Source organism: Mus caroli, unplaced genomic scaffold (assembly GCF_978045245.1).
Source record: "Mus caroli unplaced genomic scaffold, Mus_caroli_1 scaffold_7, whole genome shotgun sequence".
In the NCBI taxonomy this organism is placed as follows: Eukaryota; Metazoa; Chordata; class Mammalia; order Rodentia; family Muridae; genus Mus; species Mus caroli.
The window spans coordinates 28402249-28424759 of NW_028227262.1; the positions used below are offsets into that span (position 1 = coordinate 28402249).

Consider the following 22511-nt stretch of genomic DNA (forward strand, 5'->3'; position numbering starts at 1 on the left):
TTTCTCTTGTGATCTTGACTAGAAGTACCTTCCTAACCCAGCTCTTCCACTGTTTATAAACAAACAAACAAACAAATAACTCACTGAGCTTACTCCGACCCCTGTCATCTAACCACAGTGACCGTTACTAAGAACTCAGTGGTGGAATTGGCTTGCTCTGGATTCAGCTTCTATAAGCATTTGTTCATTCTCAGACATAACTCAGATGTGCTGGGACACATGGGAAGGAACTGTTAGCTCTTCCCAGGGAAGGCACAGAGGGCCTTAGATGTATTTGAGAAAACTTTTGAGGACTAAAGAGGAGCCTAAGGAGGAAACGGCATTTGTACAAGCATGGAAAGCTGAGGGTTGGGTGGTTCAGGGGCAAAGGCTGGGTGTGGGTGTCTATAGGGCAAGGAGGGTGTGTGCGGTGGGGGCTGGGAAGGCAGGTCAGTCATAAAGATCACGGTGAGATGATCTTTATGACTATGTGACTAACATCTGAAGTCACCTGAAGTTTTTAGCTGCAGGGTGATCTGCTTCATCAGATCAGTCCAGTTGCTCAGGACAGTCCTGGGGGCAGTAAGAACACCCAGGGCAGGGGAGACGCCACCATCTGCCTCCTCCTGCTGCAGGCCTGGAAAGCCCAATAAGGCCCAGCAGAGGTGGAGTAGACCTTCCCTTCCCTGAATACCCCTTCTGCACTCACCTTCTCCATGGAGTAATTGCTGTGTGTTCTCAGGGAGTCACTTCCTGAGCCCCATACCCTCCCTTCTAAATGAGACAAGTACTGTCTCCCGTACGTACGGCCAAACCATCACAAGCTTGGAGGAGGGGCTGGAGAGATGGCTCACTGACTGCTCTTCCAGAGGTCAAAAGTTCAAATCCCAGCAACCATATGGTGTCTCACAACCATCTGTAATGGGATCTGATGCTCTCTTCTGGTGTGTATGAAGACAGCCACAGTGTACTAACTGAAGCCCTCCCCTTCCCTGGCCTTCTGCCTATGTCAGGCAAAGGAGAAGGGACACCTCGGAGGCTGAGGTTCCAGAGTGCCACATCTTTGTTAGTATAGAGTCCCTAAAATGGAACAACACAAAACACAAATTCTGATGTAGTTGTCAGTCTGGGTCTGAGGAAGAAGACAGTGTCCAAGGATCCCCAGGACACCCCCACAGTTGGAGGTTACCCACAAAAGTTTGAGGATCAGCCTTCATCAAAGAAAAGGCTAATTCTTTCACTCTCGGCTTCCCTGAGGGCTTCCTATAGCACCTCAGGCTCTCTTGGCTGAGCTGGCTGGGGAGGAGCTGTGAGATATTGGTGTCTCCCTGCCCTCAGGCCAAAGCTGCTTTCTGGGCAAACCTCTTCTTGTGCCAAGTCTGACATCATAGCTCCAGGCTTCACACAACTGACAGCTCTGCTCTGGTGGCTGTGCTCCCCTCGAGTGCTCTGCTCTTCTGGAACCAGAGCTCTCTGACCTGGAGGTCTCCTGGGGAGGGGACAGAAGCAGACCACTTGGAGAAGACAACTGAATCCTTTAAGCTGGACTTGAGGAATTTCCCCAGAAGCAGCATAATGTCCCCATTCTTTTCCTTCCTTGGAGCCTCTAATCGCCTCCCACCTACCAACCCACAGACTTCTTCACCCACCCCAGCCCCCTCCCTACATTCCTGTGAGTGGTGGCTACTTCCCAAGGTCCCAGGTCAGAGAGTGACAAGCTAGCCTCTGCCAGTCAGTGAGGAGCCTGTGAGCTGCAGGAGGCCCTGAGGGGGCCCCCAGTTACCACCATGGATTTCCTTAGATGCTTCCTCCAGCCAGAGTATGAAGACCACTGGGTAGGTGAGGTTTCATGACAGGCAGAAGGCTGCAGAGCCTTCCTCTCCTGAGAAACAGGGCAGGCATGATAAGCAAGCCCTTGGCTAGAACCTGACCAAGCTCCTCCCAGCTCCTACTGTCACTTCCATCATTTTGCCATGGCTATTAAGCCCCTTGCCTGCGCGCGGGCGTGTGTGTGTGTGTGTGTGTGTGTGTGTGTGTGTGTGTGTGTGTATAACCTTAGAGTCAGGCCACGGGGCTGATATTAGCTTTTCATCAGAACAAGCATTCCTGAGATAACCAACTCATGAACAAGAAAACATTGTGTAGGCTCAAGGTTTCAGAGGGTTAGTCCTAGGCCTGCTTGGCCCATTCCTTTGACTTGTGGCAGCTTAGTGCATCATGGTGGCAGAGGACTGACTGGTGAGTCATGAAAGACAGGAAGCAGTGGGGATCCCAGTAATCCCTTCAGGGGCACCGCCCTATAACCTAACCTTCTCCTATTAGGTCCTCACCTCCTAAAGGTTCCACATCTTCCAGTAGCACCAGGGACTGGGAGCCAAGACTTCCATAGAACATTCGAGAAGCACTGTGTCCACTTCTCACTCACCGTTCCCTCTCTGCCCCACACAGTTCCGGGGCCATGCCAACCTACATGTGTTTGAAGACTGGTGTGGCAGCTCCATCCAACAGCTGAGGAGCAACCTGCACTTCCCGCTCTACCCCCACGTGAGTACCTGTGGGGATGTTTGTGCACGCTGCCTGGACCACCCTCTGTGTCTCCTGCATCTCATGCACTCCACCTGCCTCCTTCCCTGCTTCTTCTCAGTCCATCGCAGTCTGTCTTACTCCCTCGATCTCTTGGGCCCTCTCTTCCTCTGTCCAGAAGATCTTTTTTTTTTTTTTTAAAGTTTATTTTTATTTATTATATGTAAGTACACTGTAGCTGTCTTCAGACACTCCAGAAGAGGGCGCCAGATCTCGTTACGGATGGTTGTGAGCCACCATGTGGTTGCTGGGATTTGAACTCTGGACCTTCGGAAGAGCAGTCGGGTGCTCTTACCCACTGAGCCATCTCACCAGCCCCCCCAGAAGATCTTTTTTGTCTTCTCCTTCCCCGAGACTCTTGCCACCTGCCGCTGGGCAGCATTTCATTCAGTTCAGGCTCTCTTGATGTTCATCCAAGGGCAACATGTGCATTGTGCATTGTACAAGGCCAGCTGGACCGAGAAGCGAATAGGATCTCATAGGCACACCTATCTTGTACTCCACCCACCATACCACACCCCTAGTCTCCCATTGGCTGCCCAGTTCTCCTCCCCACCAGCCTTGAGTAGACCGAGTTCTTTAACTCTTCTTCCTGATTCTGAGTAACAGTTCATCTTTCTTGACATAGATCCGCACAACCCTGAGGAAGCTGGCTGTGTCCCCCAAGTGGACCAACTATGGGCTCCGCATATTTGGCTATCTGCACCCTTTCACTGATGGTGAGGGAGTCCCGAAGCCCCACTCTTCTTCTTGCTTCCACCTTCCTGGGGCAGGAGGGTCCTAGAAACATAACCCTGAGCCCTTGTTACTCCATCACTGAGGGAGGGGAAACTAAGACATAGTGAAATTTCATACAGTACCCTCAGGCAGCTGCCCCACCCCCGAAGCCTGGAACTGGCTGGTCTACATAATTCTTCTCCATCTTCATATTGCTCCCCCAGAATGTAGAGTCCCCTCCCCCATGCAAAAGTGGCCGGTGGGGCAAATCACTGTGAGTGAAGAAAATCAATGTGCAGGTGTAACAGAGGCGTTCAGCCTCCGTGCCAAGGCCCTCTTTGATTCACCCAGACACTCTGCTGTTGCCCAGGGGAAATCCAGTTTGCCATCGCTGCTGATGACAATGCTGAGTTCTGGCTGAGTCGTGATGACCAGGTCTCAGGCCTTCAGCTGCTGGCCAGCGTGGGCAAGGTAGGACCAGCTCGGCCCTTGACCTCTCCTTGGCCCCTGGAGGCGGGCACTGATGTGGTATGAGGGTCTTGGGAGCCTCCTTGACCATTAACGTCACTGACATGAAGAAGGAACAGAAGCCACACATAGTGCCCCTCAGCTCTTCCCTACACTGAAAAGGGCATGGGAGATGTGGACAGAATGGCAACCCAGCTATATACATTTTTCAGGTTCCATTGTCCCCGAGCCCATGCTAAGGATTCATGCTGGGTTGTTTGCCTATGGGAAGGCTCCCTTCCATTATTGGGGGCAGAAGTGTGTTGGCTGGCAATCCTCTTTAACTCTGTCTTCCCTCCTTTGCTATTCCCCTCTTCCCCCATCTTCTCTCTTTTCCTCTCCTTCCTTCTCCCTTCTCTCCCCACTTCTAGACAGGAAAGGAATGGACAGCCCCTGGAGAGTTTGGGAAATTTCAGAGTCAAATTTCCAAGCCAGTGAGGTAAGTAGGGTGGGTTACCACCCACACTCTTGTGAGCCCCTCCAGTGCCAGGCATGTCAGCATGAGAGATCCAGGAGGCCCCTTACCACCTCCACCAGCTCAGGGTTAGTATGCGTGAGAATCCGCACCGTTTGTCTAAGCAGAAGCCATCGGCCCTGCCTTTCCTCATTTTATAAATGGTTTCTAGACTCTTTTTCTCACGAGTGCATTTTGCCTACATGTATGTACATAGGTGTGCCGTGTGTAGGCCTGGTGTCCTCAGAGGACAGAAGGCTTATTGGATCCTCTGAAACTGGTCTTACAGATGGTTGTAAGCTGCTACATGGGTGCGGGGAACCAAACCCTGGTCCTCAGCAGGAGCAGTACTCACTCATAACTTCTAAGCCGTCTCTCCAGCCCATCCCCCACCCCGCCCTCATTTCAGAGGAGGCAATTGAGACCCAGAGCTTTGTGGCTGATGGAAGGCCACACAGATAGTGAGTGACACTCAAGACTAGAAAACAGCTCTCTTTTTTTTCTTCCCATTTTCTTTAGACCTAGAAATGCTCGCACTCATAAAGACTGCCTAGTGTTTGCTCTGGGGCTTCAGAGAGGGAGTCCCTACAGGGAACTGGAAGCCTGACCTTGAAGTGATCCCAGGAAATCTGACCTCTTCCAGCCTACAGCCACTGGAATGGCATTAAGAGCTAGCCTAGGAACTTAGCTCGACTTCAGCACGCCACCTGGTGGCTTGCACATTCACAGGCGAGACCATATCCCAGCTTCAAGGGACAGGGAGAGGGAGAGAGAGAGCCCTTGGTACTTGGTGCGTGTGCCCGAGTTATTGTGAGTGCTCTGAGCTCTCTCAGTGCTTTGCATGGACCCTAAATTTAAGCTACCTGGTCCAAATTTCAAGTGCGTTGCTCACTACCTGGGCGACTTTGGGCAAATTACCAAAGATCACCATGTCTTTAAGCCGAAGACTGTCAGGAAAAGAACCATGTATGGTCCCGATAGCAGAGACTACTCACTAAGGCTTTAATCATGGGTGCCATGTCACTGGGTCTCCCAGTGAACTTCTGAACTATTTCTACTTGGCTCTTTCAAAAGGAAAGTCAAGGTTAGTTGTCAGGAGTAGGTGGGGGATAGTTAAATAGCAAGCACCTGGCAGGAGAAAGGGACGGGGGGGTTGTGGGTGGGAAAGGTGGATGATGGAGGTGGCTAGCTGAGGAAAAGCCTCCGTTTCCTGTCTCTGTCTGCCAGTTTATCAGCCTCCCTCAGGTACTACTTTGAGGTCCTGCACAAGCAAAATGATGAGGGCACTGACCACGTGGAGGTTGCGGTGAGTACCTTTATCCCTCTTGACACCCCCTCCCACCCCCGCCCCACCTTACCCTACCCCCACTCCCACTCCCTCCTTCACGTACCTTTCCCAGCATTCCCTTGCCCGTATCTCTTGAACACTGTCCCAAGCCCAGCGTCCTCCAACCTCTGTGCCGTTCTTCTAATTCTAGTGGAGACGGAATGACCCTGGAGCCAAGTTCACCATCATTGACTCCCCCTTCTTATCTCTCTTTACAAGTGAGTAGGCTCTGCCTGCCTGGGAGCCCAGGGGCTCCATTAGGGAGAGTGTGGCCCATGGTGAGGTCAGAGGGGGGTGGGAATAAAGTTCAGATACGTAGAGGGCAGGTATGACAGAGGACCAGGGAAGGAAGAGAGCCTGAGAGACCTTACAGTTAGGGAGACTTTACTCTCCTGGGTAGAGGTCTGTTTAATGGTGGTGGTGGTGTGTGCCTTTAATCCCAGCCCTTAGGAGGCAGAGGCAGACAGATCTCTGTGAGTTTGAGGCCAGCCTGGTCTACAGATGGAGTTCTAGGATAGCTAGGTGCTACACAGAGAAACCCTGTCTCAAAAAACAAAGACAATGTACTAAACACAGATGTGGGCTCAGGTTTGTTTGTTTGTTTGTTTGTTTGTTTAAAGGGGGAAGGCAAGCAGCCAACTCCCTAGGGGTCTTGATGGAGCAGAATTTCTTAAATCTCTCCCAACAGTTATCCCTGTTAGCCTGAGAAATCTACACATGATTCCAGGTATATGGGTCCAAAATAGGTAGACACACCAAACATTTATTGATAACAGATCATAAGGACATTTATTTTACAGTAATGCTTTTGATATACCAATCATTAAAGGTGAAAGCAAATTTATCTGTGGATGAAATATATATACTTTATTTTTACATGGTTAAATCTTGGTGCTGAAAAGATGTCTTAAACTCCAGTTTCAAAGGATCTGATACCTTCTTTTGATCTCCATGGGTACATAGATTTGGGTAAAACACTCATACACATAAAATAAAATTTAACAATATAAACCTTTCTTTTAAAAGAGCACTAAGTGTTCTTCCAGCAGCTCTGAGTTCAGTTCCAGGCCCACACATCAGCTCACAGTTAATCTGTCTTATCCCAGAGATCTGATGGCCTCTTCTGACCTTCACAGGCACCAGCACATAAGGCGTATACTCACACAGACCAGACATACAACCATAAATATTAGGCCAGGTGGTGTCTGTGAGTTCCAGGCCAGCCTGGGTTATCTAGTACGTTAAAGAACAGCCAGGGTTACTGGGGGTGGGGGGGGGAGCTGTCTCAAAACAAACAAACAAATTATTTTAAAAAATTAAACTTTAAGTATTTGATGCTGTATGATACGCAGCATCTTCTAGTCTTTTCAAATAATCAATATTGTATATGTATGTGTGCATGTGCCCGGGGCACACATGTGCAGAGGCCAGAGAGGATATCGAGTGTCTGCTTTTTTGCTGTCTACCTTATCCCGTAAGATAGGGCCATCTCCTGGCGAGATGGCTCAGCAGTTAAGAGCACTGACTGCTCTTCTGAAGGTCCTGAGTTCAAATCCAAGCAACTACATAGTGACTCACAACCATCTGTAATGAGATCTGATGCCCTCTTCTGGAGTGTCTGAAGACAGCTACAGTGTACTTACATATAATAAATAAATAAATCTTTTTTAAAAAATTGGAAAAAAAAAAAAAGACAGGCCCTCTCACTGAAACGGAAGCTCGCCCACTGTGGCTAGGCTGCCTTCGTGTGAGCTTCTAGGCTAAAGGCTATGTCCAACTTTTATGTGTGTGCTGGAGATTCAAACTCATGTGCATATAGCAGACTCTCTTACTCACTGGACCAAATCCTCAGCTCCTTGATCAATATGTTAGTTTTATAATCATCGGTGCTGAATGTACTGCTTTGTATAAATAATTGCTGAGAGCACCTCATTCAACATTAGTGGTACAAAGTAGAAACTATGTTAAGGGTCATTTTGAAAATTCTGTCCCAATCCTAAGCCAAAATTCACTTGATAGCTTTCTTTTTCTTTTTCTTTTGTTTTTTTGAGACAGGGTTTCTCTGTATAGCCCTGGCTGTCCTGCAATTCACTCTGTAGACCAGGCTGGCCTCAAACTCAGAAATCTTCCTGCCTCTGCCTCCCAAGTGCTGGGATTAGAGGCGTGTGCCACCACTGCCCGGCACTTGATAGCTTTCTTAAATGTTCAAGTCTTTGTTTTCTGTCATTAATCTGTTATGTTTGTATAAGAGCACACAATGTCATGTGCACAGTAAAAACACCCTATCATAACATTCAGTAGTTTTGTACCTGGGCGAAAGTGTTTCAGGGATTGTTCACTGGCCTTGCTAGGTGTGTGGCATGTGTCGGATGTTCGGAACCAAGGACGATGCTGGTTCTGGAACCTTTTAGCTTTTGACCTTTTTTGTTTTTTTTTTCATGACCAGTTTTCAAAACCAGAAACCTTTACTATTGACACTATCTTTTTCATGACCCCCACCCAGTTACAGCACTCCCTGTAGGAGCTTGACCACTAGCTTAAACTGTGGACTGGAGAAGAAAAGAGGTAGCCCGAGCAGACCCGAGGAATAAAAATGCCAGAGTCTGATCCCCCAGTCTGGGCTGTGATGGAGGAGACTGTAGTTAGTGGGCTGTGCAGACAAGGGATGCCTGGGGAAGCCTGGCTCACTGTGATCACATGACATTCACAGATGGTGTGAGAGAGGCTGCCCCCTAGAGGATGGAATTAGATTACATGGGTGGTAACATCTTTCCCTCTTAACAGAGAAGCCTTAAGTTTAAACCCCAGCACAGCCAGGGATACCCAGGAAGTACTATACAGGAATACCAAGGAAGTACTATACAGGTGTAAGCTAAGTGAAATTAAATAGTACAGCTGAGTATAGGTTTCTGTTGGGTCAACAGTAGAGCATTTTGAGGACGACATATCTTTTCCTAGTCTATACAGAATCGTGATGTGAGCTGACCTGGGGGCAGAGCAGGCCTAAAGGGAGCTGGCTATAGCCACAAGTTACAGGGCATCTGCGGGCGGCTGACAGCCTAGGCTTTACCTGCAGGAACACAGAGATTGTGCTTGGGACCCACCACTTGCCTGCCCCACAAAGCAGGCTTGGTTCTATCAGGACCTACAGCTTTCTTCTGTTCTCTCCTCCCTGAACACAGATGAGACCATCCTAAGAATGGATGAGGTGGGCCACATCCCGCAGACAGCAGCCAGCCATGTGGGCTCCTCCAACACTCCTCCCCGGGATGAGCAGCCCCCAGCTGACATGCTGCGGCCTGACCCTCGGGACACCCTCTTTCGAGGTAAGTCCTTGGCCACATACTTATTGATCACCACATCAAGGCTCTCTATGTTGATAGGACTCAGACCTCCGGGCAGTGGTGGCACACACCTTTAATCCCAGCACTTGGGAGGTGGAGGCAGGTAGATTTCTGAGTTGGAGGCCAGCCTGGTCTACAGAGTGAGTTCCAGGACAGCCAGGGCTACACAGAGAAACCCCGTCTAAAAAAAAAAAAAAAACAACAACAAACCTGTCTACAGTAGCCCTGAAGACAAAATCTTTTCCCTTTTGAAGTGTAAAACAGCATAGATACCAAAAATATAAGAGCATTTATGTCCAATTCTGTGATGCTGCAAACCATTATAGAGTAGACATTTGTCCAACCACCACCCAAGACCAAAAATGGAATTAGAATCCAGAGCCCCTTACGAATTCCTCCCCCGCCACAAATGTCAGTCTCTTTATGAATCCCAACCTTGTTTTTTGTTTGTTTGTTTGTTTGTTTTTTATTTTGCTTGTTTTTCAAGACAAGGTTTCTCTGTGTAGCCTGGCTGTCCTAGAACTTACTCTGTAGACCAGGCTGGCCTCGAACTCACAGAGATGACCTGTCTCTGCTTGAGTGTTGGGATTAAAGGCGTGCACCAACACCACCTGGCCTTGGATCCCACCAACTCTTACTATTTGGTAAAGAATCTGTTAATCTTGTTTTGATGCTGAGGACTGAATCTGGGGTGAATCTTGAGCTGAGCATGTGCTCTGCCACTGAGCTGAGTCCCCAGCTGGTCATGTTTACATTTTAAAAGCTGACAGTGCACCCCGTTTTTTCCCTTAAAAATAAAAGAAAGCAGCAGCTAGGTGTGTCGCCTATTGACAGTGCAGCAGTCAGAAAGATAAGGCAGGAAGATCCTGGGTTTGCAACCATAGCAGACCCCGCCTCAGAAAAACAAAACCAAAAAAAAAAACAAAACAAAACAGGTCAGGGGGGAAGTTCTTGAACCAAGGATGGAAATCCACATAATGGGGGGGGGGGGAGGGGGGGCTTGTGCCTCTTAGTGTCATTAGACCGTGAGCCATACTGTTCCTGTGTCTTGAGTCCTCTGCCCTCTCCCCTGAGGAGTGGTGGCAGTTTTCTTGGGACAGACTGGCTCAGCTGATACACGTGAATTGGGACTACCGTTGTCATCAATGAATATAAATGGAAGCGGCTTGAGTGGGGACATCAGGCCTCTCCCTCAGCCGGGAGCCTCTGTGGCCCTCAGGTGTTCATGCTCAAACGTCTTCACACACTTCAGTCCTCTTCCCTTCCTGTCCCCAGTGCCTCTGATCCCCAAGTCCCATCTGCGCCACGTCCTGCCCGATTGTCCCTACAAACCCAGCTACCTGGTGGATGGACTCCCACTACAGCGCTACCAGGGCCTCCGTTTTGTAAGTCATGTCCTTAGACCGAGGAGGACTGGGAGAAGGCCTGCTGCCTATGGCTGTGGGTTTAGGGGACAGGGAACGGACTAAAGCTGACTCTGTGTTTCTCGTGTCCTTGCTCAGTAGACAGGATGGCCTCTTGGGTCCCTAGGCTGCATTCCTGGACAGGCTCACTAAGGTGTTCTGGAGACCCTGCAGATGCCTTGGAATCTACCCCCACCCCCCTCAGGGCCACACAAAAACCTATTCTGCTTGCTCAGTCCCAGCAACTGGGTAGCCAGTGGCATTTTAAACTCATAGATAAGACACTTAGAGAAATGTGCTGGATGCAAATGGTAGCTTTATCTGTGTGGAGAGTGAGAGAGCCGAAAGAGTATGATACACTCAGGTCTAGACTGGAAACAAGAAGGAAGAGGTCAAGGGTCACAGCCAGGCCAGAGAGTGGGTGAGCTCTAATTGAGGACATTTTTGGCAGTGGTGAGCTCAGCCTGTGTTTAGGGGGGAAGGGAAATGGGGTGTAGAGTAGACTCAGTGTCATGAGATAAAGGCTCAGAGTTGGAAGGAGGGTTAGGTGGCAGAGAGTGAATGGTCTTGATGACAGCAAAGGGAGACAGGTGGCCCAAGGAGCTTGACTCTGAGAAGTTTGTTCTATCCCAGAAAGAGCAGGTATGAGAAGACCGAGTCAAGGCTGCATAAATGTGACTTTCAGCAGGGCATCAGCCCTCCCCACTCCAGGGCTGGCCAGCCCAAGCAGGCTGGTTCCTCCCCAGGATTCCCCCTCTAATGTCTGCCCTTATTTTTTCTGCTTTTAGGTTCACCTGTCCTTTGTTTATCCTAATGACTATACCCGTCTGAGCCACATGGAGACCCATAATAAATGCTTCTACCAAGAAAGTGCCTATGACCAGGACAGGTGTGTGGCACTGGGTGGGACAGGCAGAGGGACTGGGGGGCTCTGTAGGAGTCAGGACAGCTGCCCAGGCTGGAGGGACCGATCCACACTGAGGGTCCTGGACCCTCCTCGTGTGCATGTGTGGATACACCCTCACAGAACATACCTCCCCGGCTCCTCCACTGCCCTGATAAAACCTGGAGGAGTCTGGTTCCTGTCCACATGTCCCTTCCTCCTCCAGGTCCAGCTTCCAGAAATATATCAAGATGGACAAGCCAGAGAAGCATGGCCTGGAGCAGCCAGGTAGAGCGGAGAATGCTGGCAAAGGCTGTCAGGGCCTGCCTAGCTTCGGGTGGTGGCGGTCTCTTTCTAGGGAACATTCCAGCCATACAGTCTTGCTCCTGAGGAGCTAAGCATACAAATCCCCTTGACTGATCTCCTCCTCACAATCTGAGAACAGGGAGCAGCACCCGCACCTTCCATTTCAGAGCCACGTAGAGGGTAGAGCTTTTTCATTCACTGGGGCAGCTGGAGGTGTGAGTAGCTGTGAGGACCCCTGGCTCTGGTACACTACTGGGAAGCATGCTATAGAGCAGTCCCGTCTTGCTGTGGCCTTACTTCATGAGGCACCGGGTATGGCTGAGGCCCCTTGTTGAGGCCTAAATGTTGTTGATGCCAGTGAGGTACTTTAGACACACAACCTTCTGAGAGGGGGACTGGTTTTGTTTTGTTTTGTTTTTTTAAAGATTTATTTATTATTATATGTAAGTACACTGTAGCTGTCTCCAGACACTCCAGAAGAGGGAGTCAGATCTCATTATGGATGGTTGTGAGCCACCATGTGGTTGCTAGGATTTGAACTCCGGACCTTCGGAAGAGCAGTCGGGTGCTCTTACCCACTGAGCCATCTCTCCAGCCCTTGTTTTGTTTTGTTTTGATCTTTTCCTTGTTAGCATATGTGCTTTTGGCTTTTTTTTTTTTTTTTAAGATTTATTTATTATATGTAAGTACACTGTAGCTGTCTTCAGACACTCCAGAAGAGGGCGCCAGATCTCGTTGCGGATGGTTGTGAGCCACCATGTGGTTGCTGGGATTTGAACTCTGGACCTTCGGAAGAGCAGTCGGGTGCTCTTACCCACTGAGCCATCTCACCAGCCCATGCTTTTGGCTTTTAAGACAAGGTCTCATGCTTGCATTCAGGATAGCCTAAAACTTACTATGTAGACCAGGTTAGACTCAAAAAAACTTTGTGATGGTCCTCCTGTCTCTACCTTCCAAGTGCTGTGATTAGAGGCATATACCCCCATGCTGCCTGTCAGTCTTGATGTAAATAACCAAAAAACTAGGGGTAGTAACTGAGGTAGAATAGCTTATCCAGGGTCACCCAACAATGACCTCCCACTCCCACTCCATATGTCACATGTGTGACTGTCCGGGAAGAGTTGAACACTCCTGAATGGTTGTTATTATTAGCAGGTTTGGAGGATGGCCTTCTAGAAGAATCCCAATATGAAGACGCACCAGAGGAAATCCCCACCTCCCAAGACCAGAATACTGGGAAACAAGGGAGAAAACAGAAGACTACATCCACCCCGGGGCTGGGTGTCACTGACTACCACCTGCGGAAGCTCTTGGCTCGCTCACAGAGTGGCCCAGTAGCACCTCTTTCCAAACAGAACTCTACAACTGCCTTTCCAACCAGGACAAGCAACATCCCAGTCCAGCGGCCAGAGAAAAGGACGGGGAAAACTAGCCCTGTGCCCAGCCGAGATTTGTCTCATTCTGACCAGGGGGCCCAGAGGAACCTGTCTCTCATCCAGAGAGCCAGGCCCACTGGTGACAGTCCTGGGAAGACTCTTGAGCAGTCCCAGTGGCTGAATCAAGTGGAATCCTTCATTGCTGAGCAGAGAAGGGGAGACAGGGTAGAGCCTCCAACCCCCAGCAGGGGCTGGCGTCCTGAGGAGGACGTGGTGATAGCGGCGGACCAGGAAGGAGAAGTGGAGGAGGAGGAAGAGGGGGAAGATGAGGAAGAAGATATGAGTGAGGTGTTCGAATATGTGCCTATGTTTGACCCAGTGGTGAACTGGGGCCAGACCTTCAGCGCTCAGAACCTCGACTTCCAAGCCCTGAGAACCGACTGGATCGACCTGAACTGTAACACATCGGGCAACCTGCTGCTTCCGGAGCAGGAGGCCCTGGAGGTCACACGGGTCTTCCTGAGAAAGCTCAGCCAGAGGACCCGGGGGTAAGGTAAAGGGCTGGGGCAGGGGTATGCCGTTGCCCTCACGACTGCCATGAAGCAGGGTTTCTGCTGCAGGAGTGTAGCAGACCTTTGCTGGTATTCTAGGGTGTAAGAAGGTTGGAGCTGTGTCTAGCAAGGCTTGGTAGACTGGCGTCTGCCTTCTGAGAAGGAGCTTTGGGAAGAGAGAAGCAAGCAGAGCGGGCTGAAAACATAAGGCCCAGCCTCAGATGGCGGTTAGAAGGCACGACTAGAGCTCTGCTCTCCCTCCCCCTCCCTATTAGGTGTCATATTGTGCCCCCTCCCTCCTACCCCTCATACCCCCCCTCTTTTATATGTTCATTTTTTTTAATCAGTCAAGATCTTTTCAGAGAAAATTTGCATACTATTAAACCCAGTATGCTGGCATGTACAAAATGCTGATTTTAAAAGCCCCTTCCCGGGGCTGGAGAGATGGCTCAGCGGTTAAGAACACTGACTGCTCTTCCAGAGATCCTGAGTTCAAATCCCAGCAACCACATTGTGGCTCACAACCATCTGTAATGGGATCTGATGCCCTTTTCTAGTGTGGCTGAAGACAACAACAGTGTACTCATATAAATAAAATATATAAATAATTCTTTTAAATAAAAGAAAGAAAGAAAGAGAGAGAGGACTTTCACAATAGAGTTCAGCTCCCACTAGTGTCTAATAACTCTAGGACTTATCCATTATCTTAATGTTAGCCCAGGTCCTGTCTGCACACCAACCAGGCAAGTGCTGCCCTCCTGAGCTATATCTCTAGCTCTTTCTTTTCGAAATAGCGTCTCAGTCAGTTATGGAGGCTGGCCTTGAATTAACAGGGTAGCCCAGGCCTAGAGCTTGAGTTCCTCTTGCCTCAGCCTCCAGAGCAGCTGGAGAGGCCTGAGAGAAAAAGTCCCCTCTGCCAATTATTTTAAAACAGCTATCCATCCCACCATGTTATTCCAGTGTGCTATAGATCATTAGCGCTATCCTGCCTATCTGAGGCACCCTGTACCTGTTAATTGTCCTGCCCCTGTTCCTCCCTCCCATCTGTTCTTCTCAGGCTCTGGGAACAGTAGTAATGTTCTACTCTGTGGGATAGCGTTATTGCTGTGACAATAGCAATGAGGACCCGTGGTATTTGTCTTTCCGTGTCTAAATTATCTGTTCTACAACCCTATCCATATTGCTCTGAAAGATTCTGCTTTTTTATGGCGAAATAATATTCCATTCTCTACGTAAACCAATGTTGTTTACCCATTCACTTATGGATAAACATTTTGGTTTAAATTTTGACGATTGCTACTGGAGCTACAGTGTACACATGAGGGCAGATGGCTTAGTCATACTGATGCCAGTCCCTTTGGGTACTGGGATAGCTGCATCACATGGTCACTCCAGTTCTAGTTTTTTTTTTTTTTTTTTTTTTTTTGGTTGGTTTTTCGAGACAGGGTTTCTCTGTATAGCCCTGGCTGTCCTGGAACTCACTTTGTAGACCAGGCTGGCCTCGAACTCAGAAATCCGCCTGCCTCTGCCTCCCGAGTGCTGGGATTAAAGGTGTGCGCCACCACGCCTGGCTCCAGTTCTAGTTTTTAACGGAACCACCCTGATTTTTTCTTTAGTGGCTATACTAACTTACACTCCCACCAACATGTCTTGTTTGTCTGTATCCTCTCTAGTGACTGCCACTCTGTCATTTTGACAGCTGTCAGTCTTTCCCAGGGTGAAATGGTGTCATTTTGATTTTATCCTGATGATTAGTAACACTGAATTTTTTTATGTACTTGTTAGCCATTTTTTTTAAAGATTTATTTATTATATGTAAGTACACTGTAGCTGTCCTCAGACACTCCAGAAGAGGACATCAGATCTCCTTACAGAAGGTTGTGAGCCACCATGTGGTTGCTGGGAATTGAACTCAGGATCTCTGGAAGAGCAGTCCGTGCTCTTAACCGCTGAGCCATCTCTCCAGCCCCCTTGTTAGCCATTTTAAAAAGATTTATTTTATATGTATGAGTGGTTTGTCTTTATGTATGTGAGTACATCGTGTATGTGCCTGGTGCCTTCAGAGGCCAGAAGAGGATGCTGGATCCTCTGGAACTGGAGTTACAGATGGTTGTAAGCCACCATGTGGGAGCTGGGGACCAAACCTAGGTTCTGGAAGAACAAGTATTATTAACCACAGAGCTGCCATCTCTCTAGCTTATTTTGTTTGGTGTGTGTGTGGGTGTGTGTGTGTGTGTGTCCCTCCTGTGTCCTCTTCCTAAGTGCTAGGATTAGGCATATGCTACCATGCCTGGTCTTTTGTTCTTATATGTGGACTTGACTGGTCTGGAACTCACTGTGAGGGTGAGACTGGCCTCAGACTCTTAACACAAAACTCCTGCTTCTGTCTCCCAAATTCTGGGATTACAGGCATATACCTGGGGACGGGGGGAGGGGTGGGGTAGAGAGAGGTTTTTTTGAGACCAAGTCTTGTGGGCCTGGAATATAGATCCTGCCTGGCTGTACACTTTGTTTTCTTTAAAAGGTATTTGTTCTCGGGTAGAGAGGTGCTCAGCGGGTAAGAGCATTAACTGTGAAAACTTTAGGGGCCTGAGTTCGATTCCCACACGAAGGCCTGGCACGCCGCTGCTTGGACAGGGACACGTAGCTCCACTAAGATTCCCTCCACATCTGTAGAGGCTGTCCACCTGCATGTGTGCTCCGTCTATCTGACGGTCTTGCTCATTTTGGCTTTTTGGTGCCTGTGTGCTTTGAGGTTCACACTTACTAATCCTTTGCTCAGAGCAATGTCCTGAAGCATCACCAGCTGCTTTCTTTAGCAACACCATCCTTTCTGGTCCTAAATAGAGATGTTTAAGCCTGGAGATTTAGAGTTGAGTTTTGAGTGGTGAGAAATGTGGGCGTGGTTGTGGGCATGGTTCTATCCCTCTGCACACGCAGTTCCTGGTTTCAGAGGAAGCTGTCCCACAGACAAGGTGTGTTCTACTGTCTTTGTTGCAGACCAGCTGACTATAAATGCCTGATGTGTTTCCAGGTTCCTTCATCCCTCTCCATTGATCGACCTCTGAGGGGTGTTGTTGTGTTGAGCACCCCTGTGGTTGACTGTGTGTAACACTGTCGTATCATCTTCGTGGAGTTTTCCTTTAATCGGTGTGAAGTGACCGTTGTCTCTCCTGATGAGTTTTGGGCTGAGGTCTATGTTTTTGGATATCACAGCAGCACCTCTGTTCTGGTTCATTCCGTTGGAACACCTTTGCCATCCTTGCACCATAAGGATCTCTGTTTGATGGAGCAATGAGCTTCCTAGAGGCAGCAAATAGATGAATAGAGTTTGTTGTTGTTTAAGATTTATTTTGATTCCAGCACTCAGGAGGCAGAGGCAGGCGGATCTTTAGGTTCAAGGCCCACCTAGCCTATGAAGTGAGTTCCAGGGCAGTCTGGGCTACACCGAGAAACTCTGTCTCATAAAAAAAAGAGAAAAAGGGCTGGAGAGATGGCTCAGCAGTTAAGAGCACTGACTGCTCTTCCAGAGGTCTTGAGTTCAAATCCCAGCAACCACATGGTGGCTCACAACCATCTGTAATGGGATCTGATGCCCTCTTCTAGTGTGTCTGAAGATAGCTACAGTGTACTCATATACATAAAATAAATAAATAAATCTTTAAAAAAAAAGAGAGAGAAAAAATTTCCCTTATTTTTCTTTTTTGTATATGACTCTTTTGTCCAAGTACCACATGCGTACAGTGCCTGCAGAGTCCAGAAGAAGGGGTTGGGTCCCCTGTGGCTGGTGTTACATATGGTTGTGGGCTGCTGTGTGTGCTAGAAATTTAATTCAAGTCCTCTGGAAGAGTACCCAGTACTCTTAACTTCTTGGTCATCTCTGCAGACCCAAGATTTATTCTAAGTTGTATGTCAATGAGGGTGGGGGTTATGTGGCTACAGATACCCTCCATGTCTGGAAAAGCCTGGCAGGTCCTCTGGAGCTCGGTGGCTGTAATTCACCGGGCACCCAACTCAAGGTCCTCTGAAAGAGAGCAGCAGGCACTTGTAACCACTGAGCTATCTTTCCAGTCCCTGGATCCTGTATTTTAATCCATTCTATTAGCCTGTATTATTATTATTATTATTATTATTATTATTTTGATAGGGGGGTTGAGACCATTAATGATCAGAGTTCCCGAAGGTGTATTAATTCCTATCATTTTGATGATTTTTCTTAATGTGGGCCGATTCTCAAGGAGTCTATCACCAAGACTGCTTGTACAGTGAGCCTTAGTGCTTTGAAGGCCTCAATGATCATTGTGCTTCAGGAGCAACATTTTAGACGGAGGAGGCAGCGAGGCTTAGGTAGGCTGTATATCTAGCCTCTACAGCTAACCGATGGCAAAGCAAAGACAAGAACCAGGATCTCTGACAACTGGCCCTGCAGACTTCTACCACATGCCCTCCGCTCACTCTAGCTGCCCTCTGTGCCACAGGAGATACCAGCTGCAGCGCATCGTGAATGTGGAGAAGCGCCAGGACCGGCTGCGCGGCGGGCGCTACTTCCTGGAGCTTGAACTGCTGGATGGCCAACGCCTGGTACGGCTCTCGGAGTACGTGTCCACTCGAGGCTGGCGGGGAGGTGACCACGCGGGCAGGGAGGACACAGAAGCTCGGAACCTGCAGGGTCTGGTCTGGAGCCCACACAGCCGTCACAGACATGTCCTGAATGCCCAGGATCCAGAGCCCAAGCTCTGCTGGCCCCAAGGTTTCTCCTGGAACCATCGAGCTGTGGTCCACTTTATTGTGCCAGGTAAGCCTTAGCTGGGTGGGGTCCTGGTGCCCACCATGAACACTGGGTCTGTTTTCTTGATTTGATCTCTCAACTGGGTTCACAGAAGAAAACGTATTGAACGTTGTTGTGTGGTTAGCAAACAGTGGAACTGAGATGTGATGCTGAGTTGAGGCTGGTACTTTCTGTCGTGTAGGTCTCCGGGTTGGATGTGAGCATCAACTTGGGTTGTTGTCGAGGAAAGAAGAGTGAGGATATTATACAGAGTGGGATTTATTTTGATGATGATGATGATGATGATGGTGGTGGTGGGGTGTGTGTGTGTGTGTGTGTGTGTGTGTGTGTGTGTGTGTGCATGTGTGTGTGTGGTATTGGAGATCAAATCAAGGGCCTGCCACACGCTAAGCAAGGCACTGAGCCCCACCTCCTGCCCTAGAGTAGTCTTTCTAATGAGAAAGGAAAATGTAAGACAACAACGTGTAACATTGTAACCAGGCAGGACAAGAGATGAGCAGTATGAGAAGATGGGTAGATAGCAGGCCTGTTAAAGCTGGCCAGGGTTGCTGTGATGAGTCCCACCCAAGACTGTCTCCGAGGCCACGCCTGGGGGGTGTGGAGGGAGCTGAGCTATAGAAGCCCCAGTAGCTGGCGAACCCCATCCCTTCTTAGGGTCTCTGTGCTGAGTGCTAATGGATTCCTGTGGTTACCTTGTCCCCTTTAAAGGTTGATGGGACTCCTGACTTGGGTCAGTGCTGAGAGATGTTCGCCCTTCCTTAACTCTTGCTGTTTTCTCCTTGCCTGACCTACCTGGATAGTGAAGAACCAGGCTCGCTGGGTGCAGCAGTTCATCAGAGATATGGAGAGCCTGTCCCAAGTCACTGGAGACGCACATTTCAGCGTCATTATCACGGACTACAGCAGTGAGGACATGGATGTGGAGATGGCTCTGAAGAGGTCCCGACTGCGGAGGTAAGGAAGACCTCTGGCTGCAGCTGGCTTTTCACTTTCCTGATGTCCCAGGACCACTGCTCAGAGTGGAACCAGAAGCCACAGCCAGCTCTCCCCAGTACCAATAGCCAGCTCCTACCCACAACCCAGGAGCACCCACCGTCTCTACTGTGTGCCTTCCAACTTCCTTCAGGGCTCCTACAGCTGAATCTTTACACTCGATCCGGCATTTCTTCTCTTTCTGCAGCTACCAGTACCTGAAGCTGCGTGGAAACTTTGAGCGCTCTGCTGGACTGCAGGCTGGCATAGACCTAGTGAAGGTAACGGGGCCTCCGGGGGCTTGGGTGATCAGGAGACTAGTTAGGAGACTAGTTAGGAGACTAGTTAGGAGACAGAGAGTCAGTTGGAAGGTGCAGTCGGCTGCTTGGCAGGGCAGGGGTTGGGACATTGGACTATGCTTGTCACATTTCATTACTGTCGTAAGATAACCTGAGTGCCCTTGTTTGCTTGCTGTTGCTGCGATAAACATCATGACCAGAAGCAACTTGGGGAAGAGAGGGGTGACTGGTTCACATATCTGGATCACGGTGGACCATTGAGGGATGGTGGGCAGGACCCGTGGAAGGAAGGTGCTTATAGGCTTGCTCTTCCTAGCTTGCTTGGCTTTAACTTTATAAAAAAGATTCACTTATTTACATATTTTATGGATATGAGCACTCTAGTTGCATGTATGCCAGACAGAGAGCCAGACAGAAGAGATCCCATTACAGATGGTTGTGAGCCATCTGTATCATGTCGTTGTTAAGAATTGAACTCAGGACCTCTGAAAACGCAGCCAGTGCTCTTAACTGCTGAGCCATCTCTCCAGCCCTCATTTTAATTTTTTAAATTAAAAACCATTTCAGATGGTTTCGAGCTGCCATGTAGATGCTGGGAATCCAGCCCAGGTCCTCTGGAAGAGCCTCCAGTGCTCTTAACCACTGAGAGCCATCTCTCTAGTCCTACATCTTGCTCTCTCATACAACTCACACCGTCCAGGGGTGGCAACACTGACAGTGGTCTGCACCCTCCCACGACAATCATGGATGATGAAAATGCCACGCAGACTTGCCCACAGTTCAGTCTGATGGAGACATTTTCTTCATCGAGTTTCCTCTGTCCTAGGTGACCCTCGCTTGTGTCGAGTTGGGGTAAAATAAACAAAACAATCAGCACACTGGGTTAAATGAAGATGAAGTTTGTTACTGTTCGTCATGCCTGGAACCGTACTCAAGGCCTTGTGCAGGCTAGGCAAGCTCCCTTCCACTGAGCTACGCTTTCAGCTCTGAGGAAAGGTTCATCTGGTTCATGGTCACCTTGCCCTGTTGCTTTTGGGCCTGTGGGGCCATGAATTATGGCAGAGGACAATGCTCACCTCATGGCACCAGGAAGTGAAAGAGAAAGGGGCTCAATATCCTGTACCTCCTAGTGATCTAAATTCTTCCTGTAAGTCTCACCTCTGACAGGTTCCCACAGCACCACAGGTTGGAAAGCAAGCCTTTATCACACAGCCCTTGGCAGACACCAAGACCATAGCAAGGAGCATCCTTGACACTACATTGCAGACCCAGCTCTACAGGGAACTAAGTAAATGACAAGGAAGTGTCCTCCCCATTGTTGGAGCCCTCAGACTCCATAAAACATGGGACAAAAGTTAGGCGTTGGTACATGCCTGTAATCCCAGCTCTCTGGAGGATAGGCAGGAGGTCCTGAGTTAAGGCCAGCCTGGACTACACAGATGCCAGCTGAGTCTTTGCAAGCTAGCATGACTCTGTCTCAGCAGAAAGAGAAAGTAGGAGAGGAGTCTGAATTCACTAAGTCTTGCTAAAAGAGATTGTAGAAATTTGCCCAGTGTTTGGCTTTGTGTGAGCTGTCAGTCGCTCCAGTCTCCCAGCTCTGGTCCAGGGGTCTGCTAACTTTGCCTTCTCCATCTCCAGGATCCACACAGCATCATCTTCCTCTGTGACCTGCACATTCACTTTCCAGCAGGAATCATTGATACCATCCGGAAGCACTGTGTGGAGGGCAAGATGGCCTTTGCCCCCATGGTGATGCGGCTGCACTGTGGGGCCACCCCACAGTGGCCTGAGGGTGAGCCTGGCCCTGGATGAGGGAGGAGGTGATACCCTCTGACCTTGGCGTCCAACACCAAGACTGGAAAAGTTCATATCTAATATCAGCGTCTTTCCCATCCTGCCTTCCTGTCTTGTCTAAGCTTTGGACAGACCCCAGGCTCTACTGACAACCACAGTAGCAGGCAGAGCAGTGGCACCGTCCTCCGCCCTAGCATGCAGTCATCTGATGTTCATACAGTATCTGCTGTGTGCTGGATGCTGTGCGCAGGAAGACAGGAAGGTAGAGAGACGAAGTAGATGAGAAGGGCTGCTGGGGTCACATCCTAATTGCCAGCCTACAATCGGCTTGTGACATCAGCCATGGTCATAGCTATGTTTGATCTTAAGTCTTCCGGGGGAGTGGGGAGGGGCTTCCCCCAGACAAGCCAGGGACTTCCCTAGCTCACAGCTCTCTGCCTCTGCCACCTCAGTCTCTACCATCAGAGCCTGTGGGATCCCAGTGTCCAACTCATCTTATTGGTGTCTTGTCTGCCCACAGGCTACTGGGAAGTAAATGGATTTGGACTGCTCGGCATCTACAAGTCCGACCTGGACAAGATCGGAGGCATGAACACCAAGGAGTTCAGAGACCGCTGGGGAGGGGAGGACTGGGAGCTGCTAGACAGGTGACCCTGGAGGAGGGCCTTTAGGGATCTGCTGGAGCTCCAGTGCCAGGGGCCCCCAGGGCAGCGAGGCCAGGGCCACAGAACTTTGCTGCCGATTCCCAGGGCACAAGAAAGTATATGGAAGTACACTCTTCAGGAGGTTAGCTTCACCGACACGCAGGTTGTCTATCCAGCAGAGGGGGATGGTATCTCCACTGTGTGTCACAGTGTGAGTGGTTGGTTGTGTTGTCAGGGGTAAAACAAGAGCCTGGAGCCAGATAATGACAATGATGTTCTTAGGACCAGGGGAGCCCCCAGGCTAAGATGAGAATTCTCCCAGCCAGGGATTGTGGTCCTTCTAGCCATAGCTGCTGGAGGGGAGGCCGAAAGCTGTAGAGGATGCTGGGAAATTGGCCAAAGGTCAGGAGTGAGTTGGAGCCAGCAAAATAAGCAAGTATGGATCCTTAAATGACAGTTGGATATCCAGGGGCGTCTGGATTCCTTGAGGTGAGGAAGGAGGGGGTTTTGAAAAGAAGTAATAATCTCAGAGAAGAGGGGACTGGGTTATAGAGCACCTGCTTAGCATGAGTGTGGCCTTAGA

The 22511-nt window shown here is 49.4% G+C and overlaps 1 protein-coding gene across 4 annotated transcripts in view; it reads left to right on the top strand.

Moving 5' to 3' along the window:
* The window catches only part of B4galnt3 (beta-1,4-N-acetyl-galactosaminyltransferase 3), a 101094-nt gene that overhangs the window by 73585 nt on the left and 4998 nt on the right, over window positions 1–22511 (top strand). Inside the window, exons 4-19 of one of the 4 annotated variants that reach the window (XM_085840025.1) lie at window positions 2428–2523; window positions 3191–3281; window positions 3650–3750; window positions 4158–4225; window positions 5468–5546; window positions 5719–5785; window positions 8750–8893; window positions 10187–10296; window positions 11103–11203; window positions 11424–11485; window positions 12656–13427; window positions 17909–18225; window positions 19020–19173; window positions 19400–19472; window positions 21129–21282; window positions 21805–21931. In XM_085840025.1, coding sequence (XP_085696151.1) covers window positions 2428–2523; window positions 3191–3281; window positions 3650–3750; window positions 4158–4225; window positions 5468–5546; window positions 5719–5785; window positions 8750–8893; window positions 10187–10296; window positions 11103–11203; window positions 11424–11485; window positions 12656–13427; window positions 17909–18225; window positions 19020–19173; window positions 19400–19472; window positions 21129–21282; window positions 21805–21931 — 2516 coding nt within the window. Of the gene's footprint in view, window positions 1–2427; window positions 2524–3190; window positions 3282–3630; window positions 3751–4157; window positions 4226–5467; window positions 5547–5718; window positions 5786–8749; window positions 8894–10186; window positions 10297–11102; window positions 11204–11423; window positions 11486–12655; window positions 13428–17908; window positions 18226–19019; window positions 19174–19399; window positions 19473–21128; window positions 21283–21804; window positions 21932–22511 lie in introns of all 4 variants that reach the window. The other 3 variants (XM_085840026.1, XM_085840028.1, XM_085840027.1) reach the window with 3 other exon arrangements.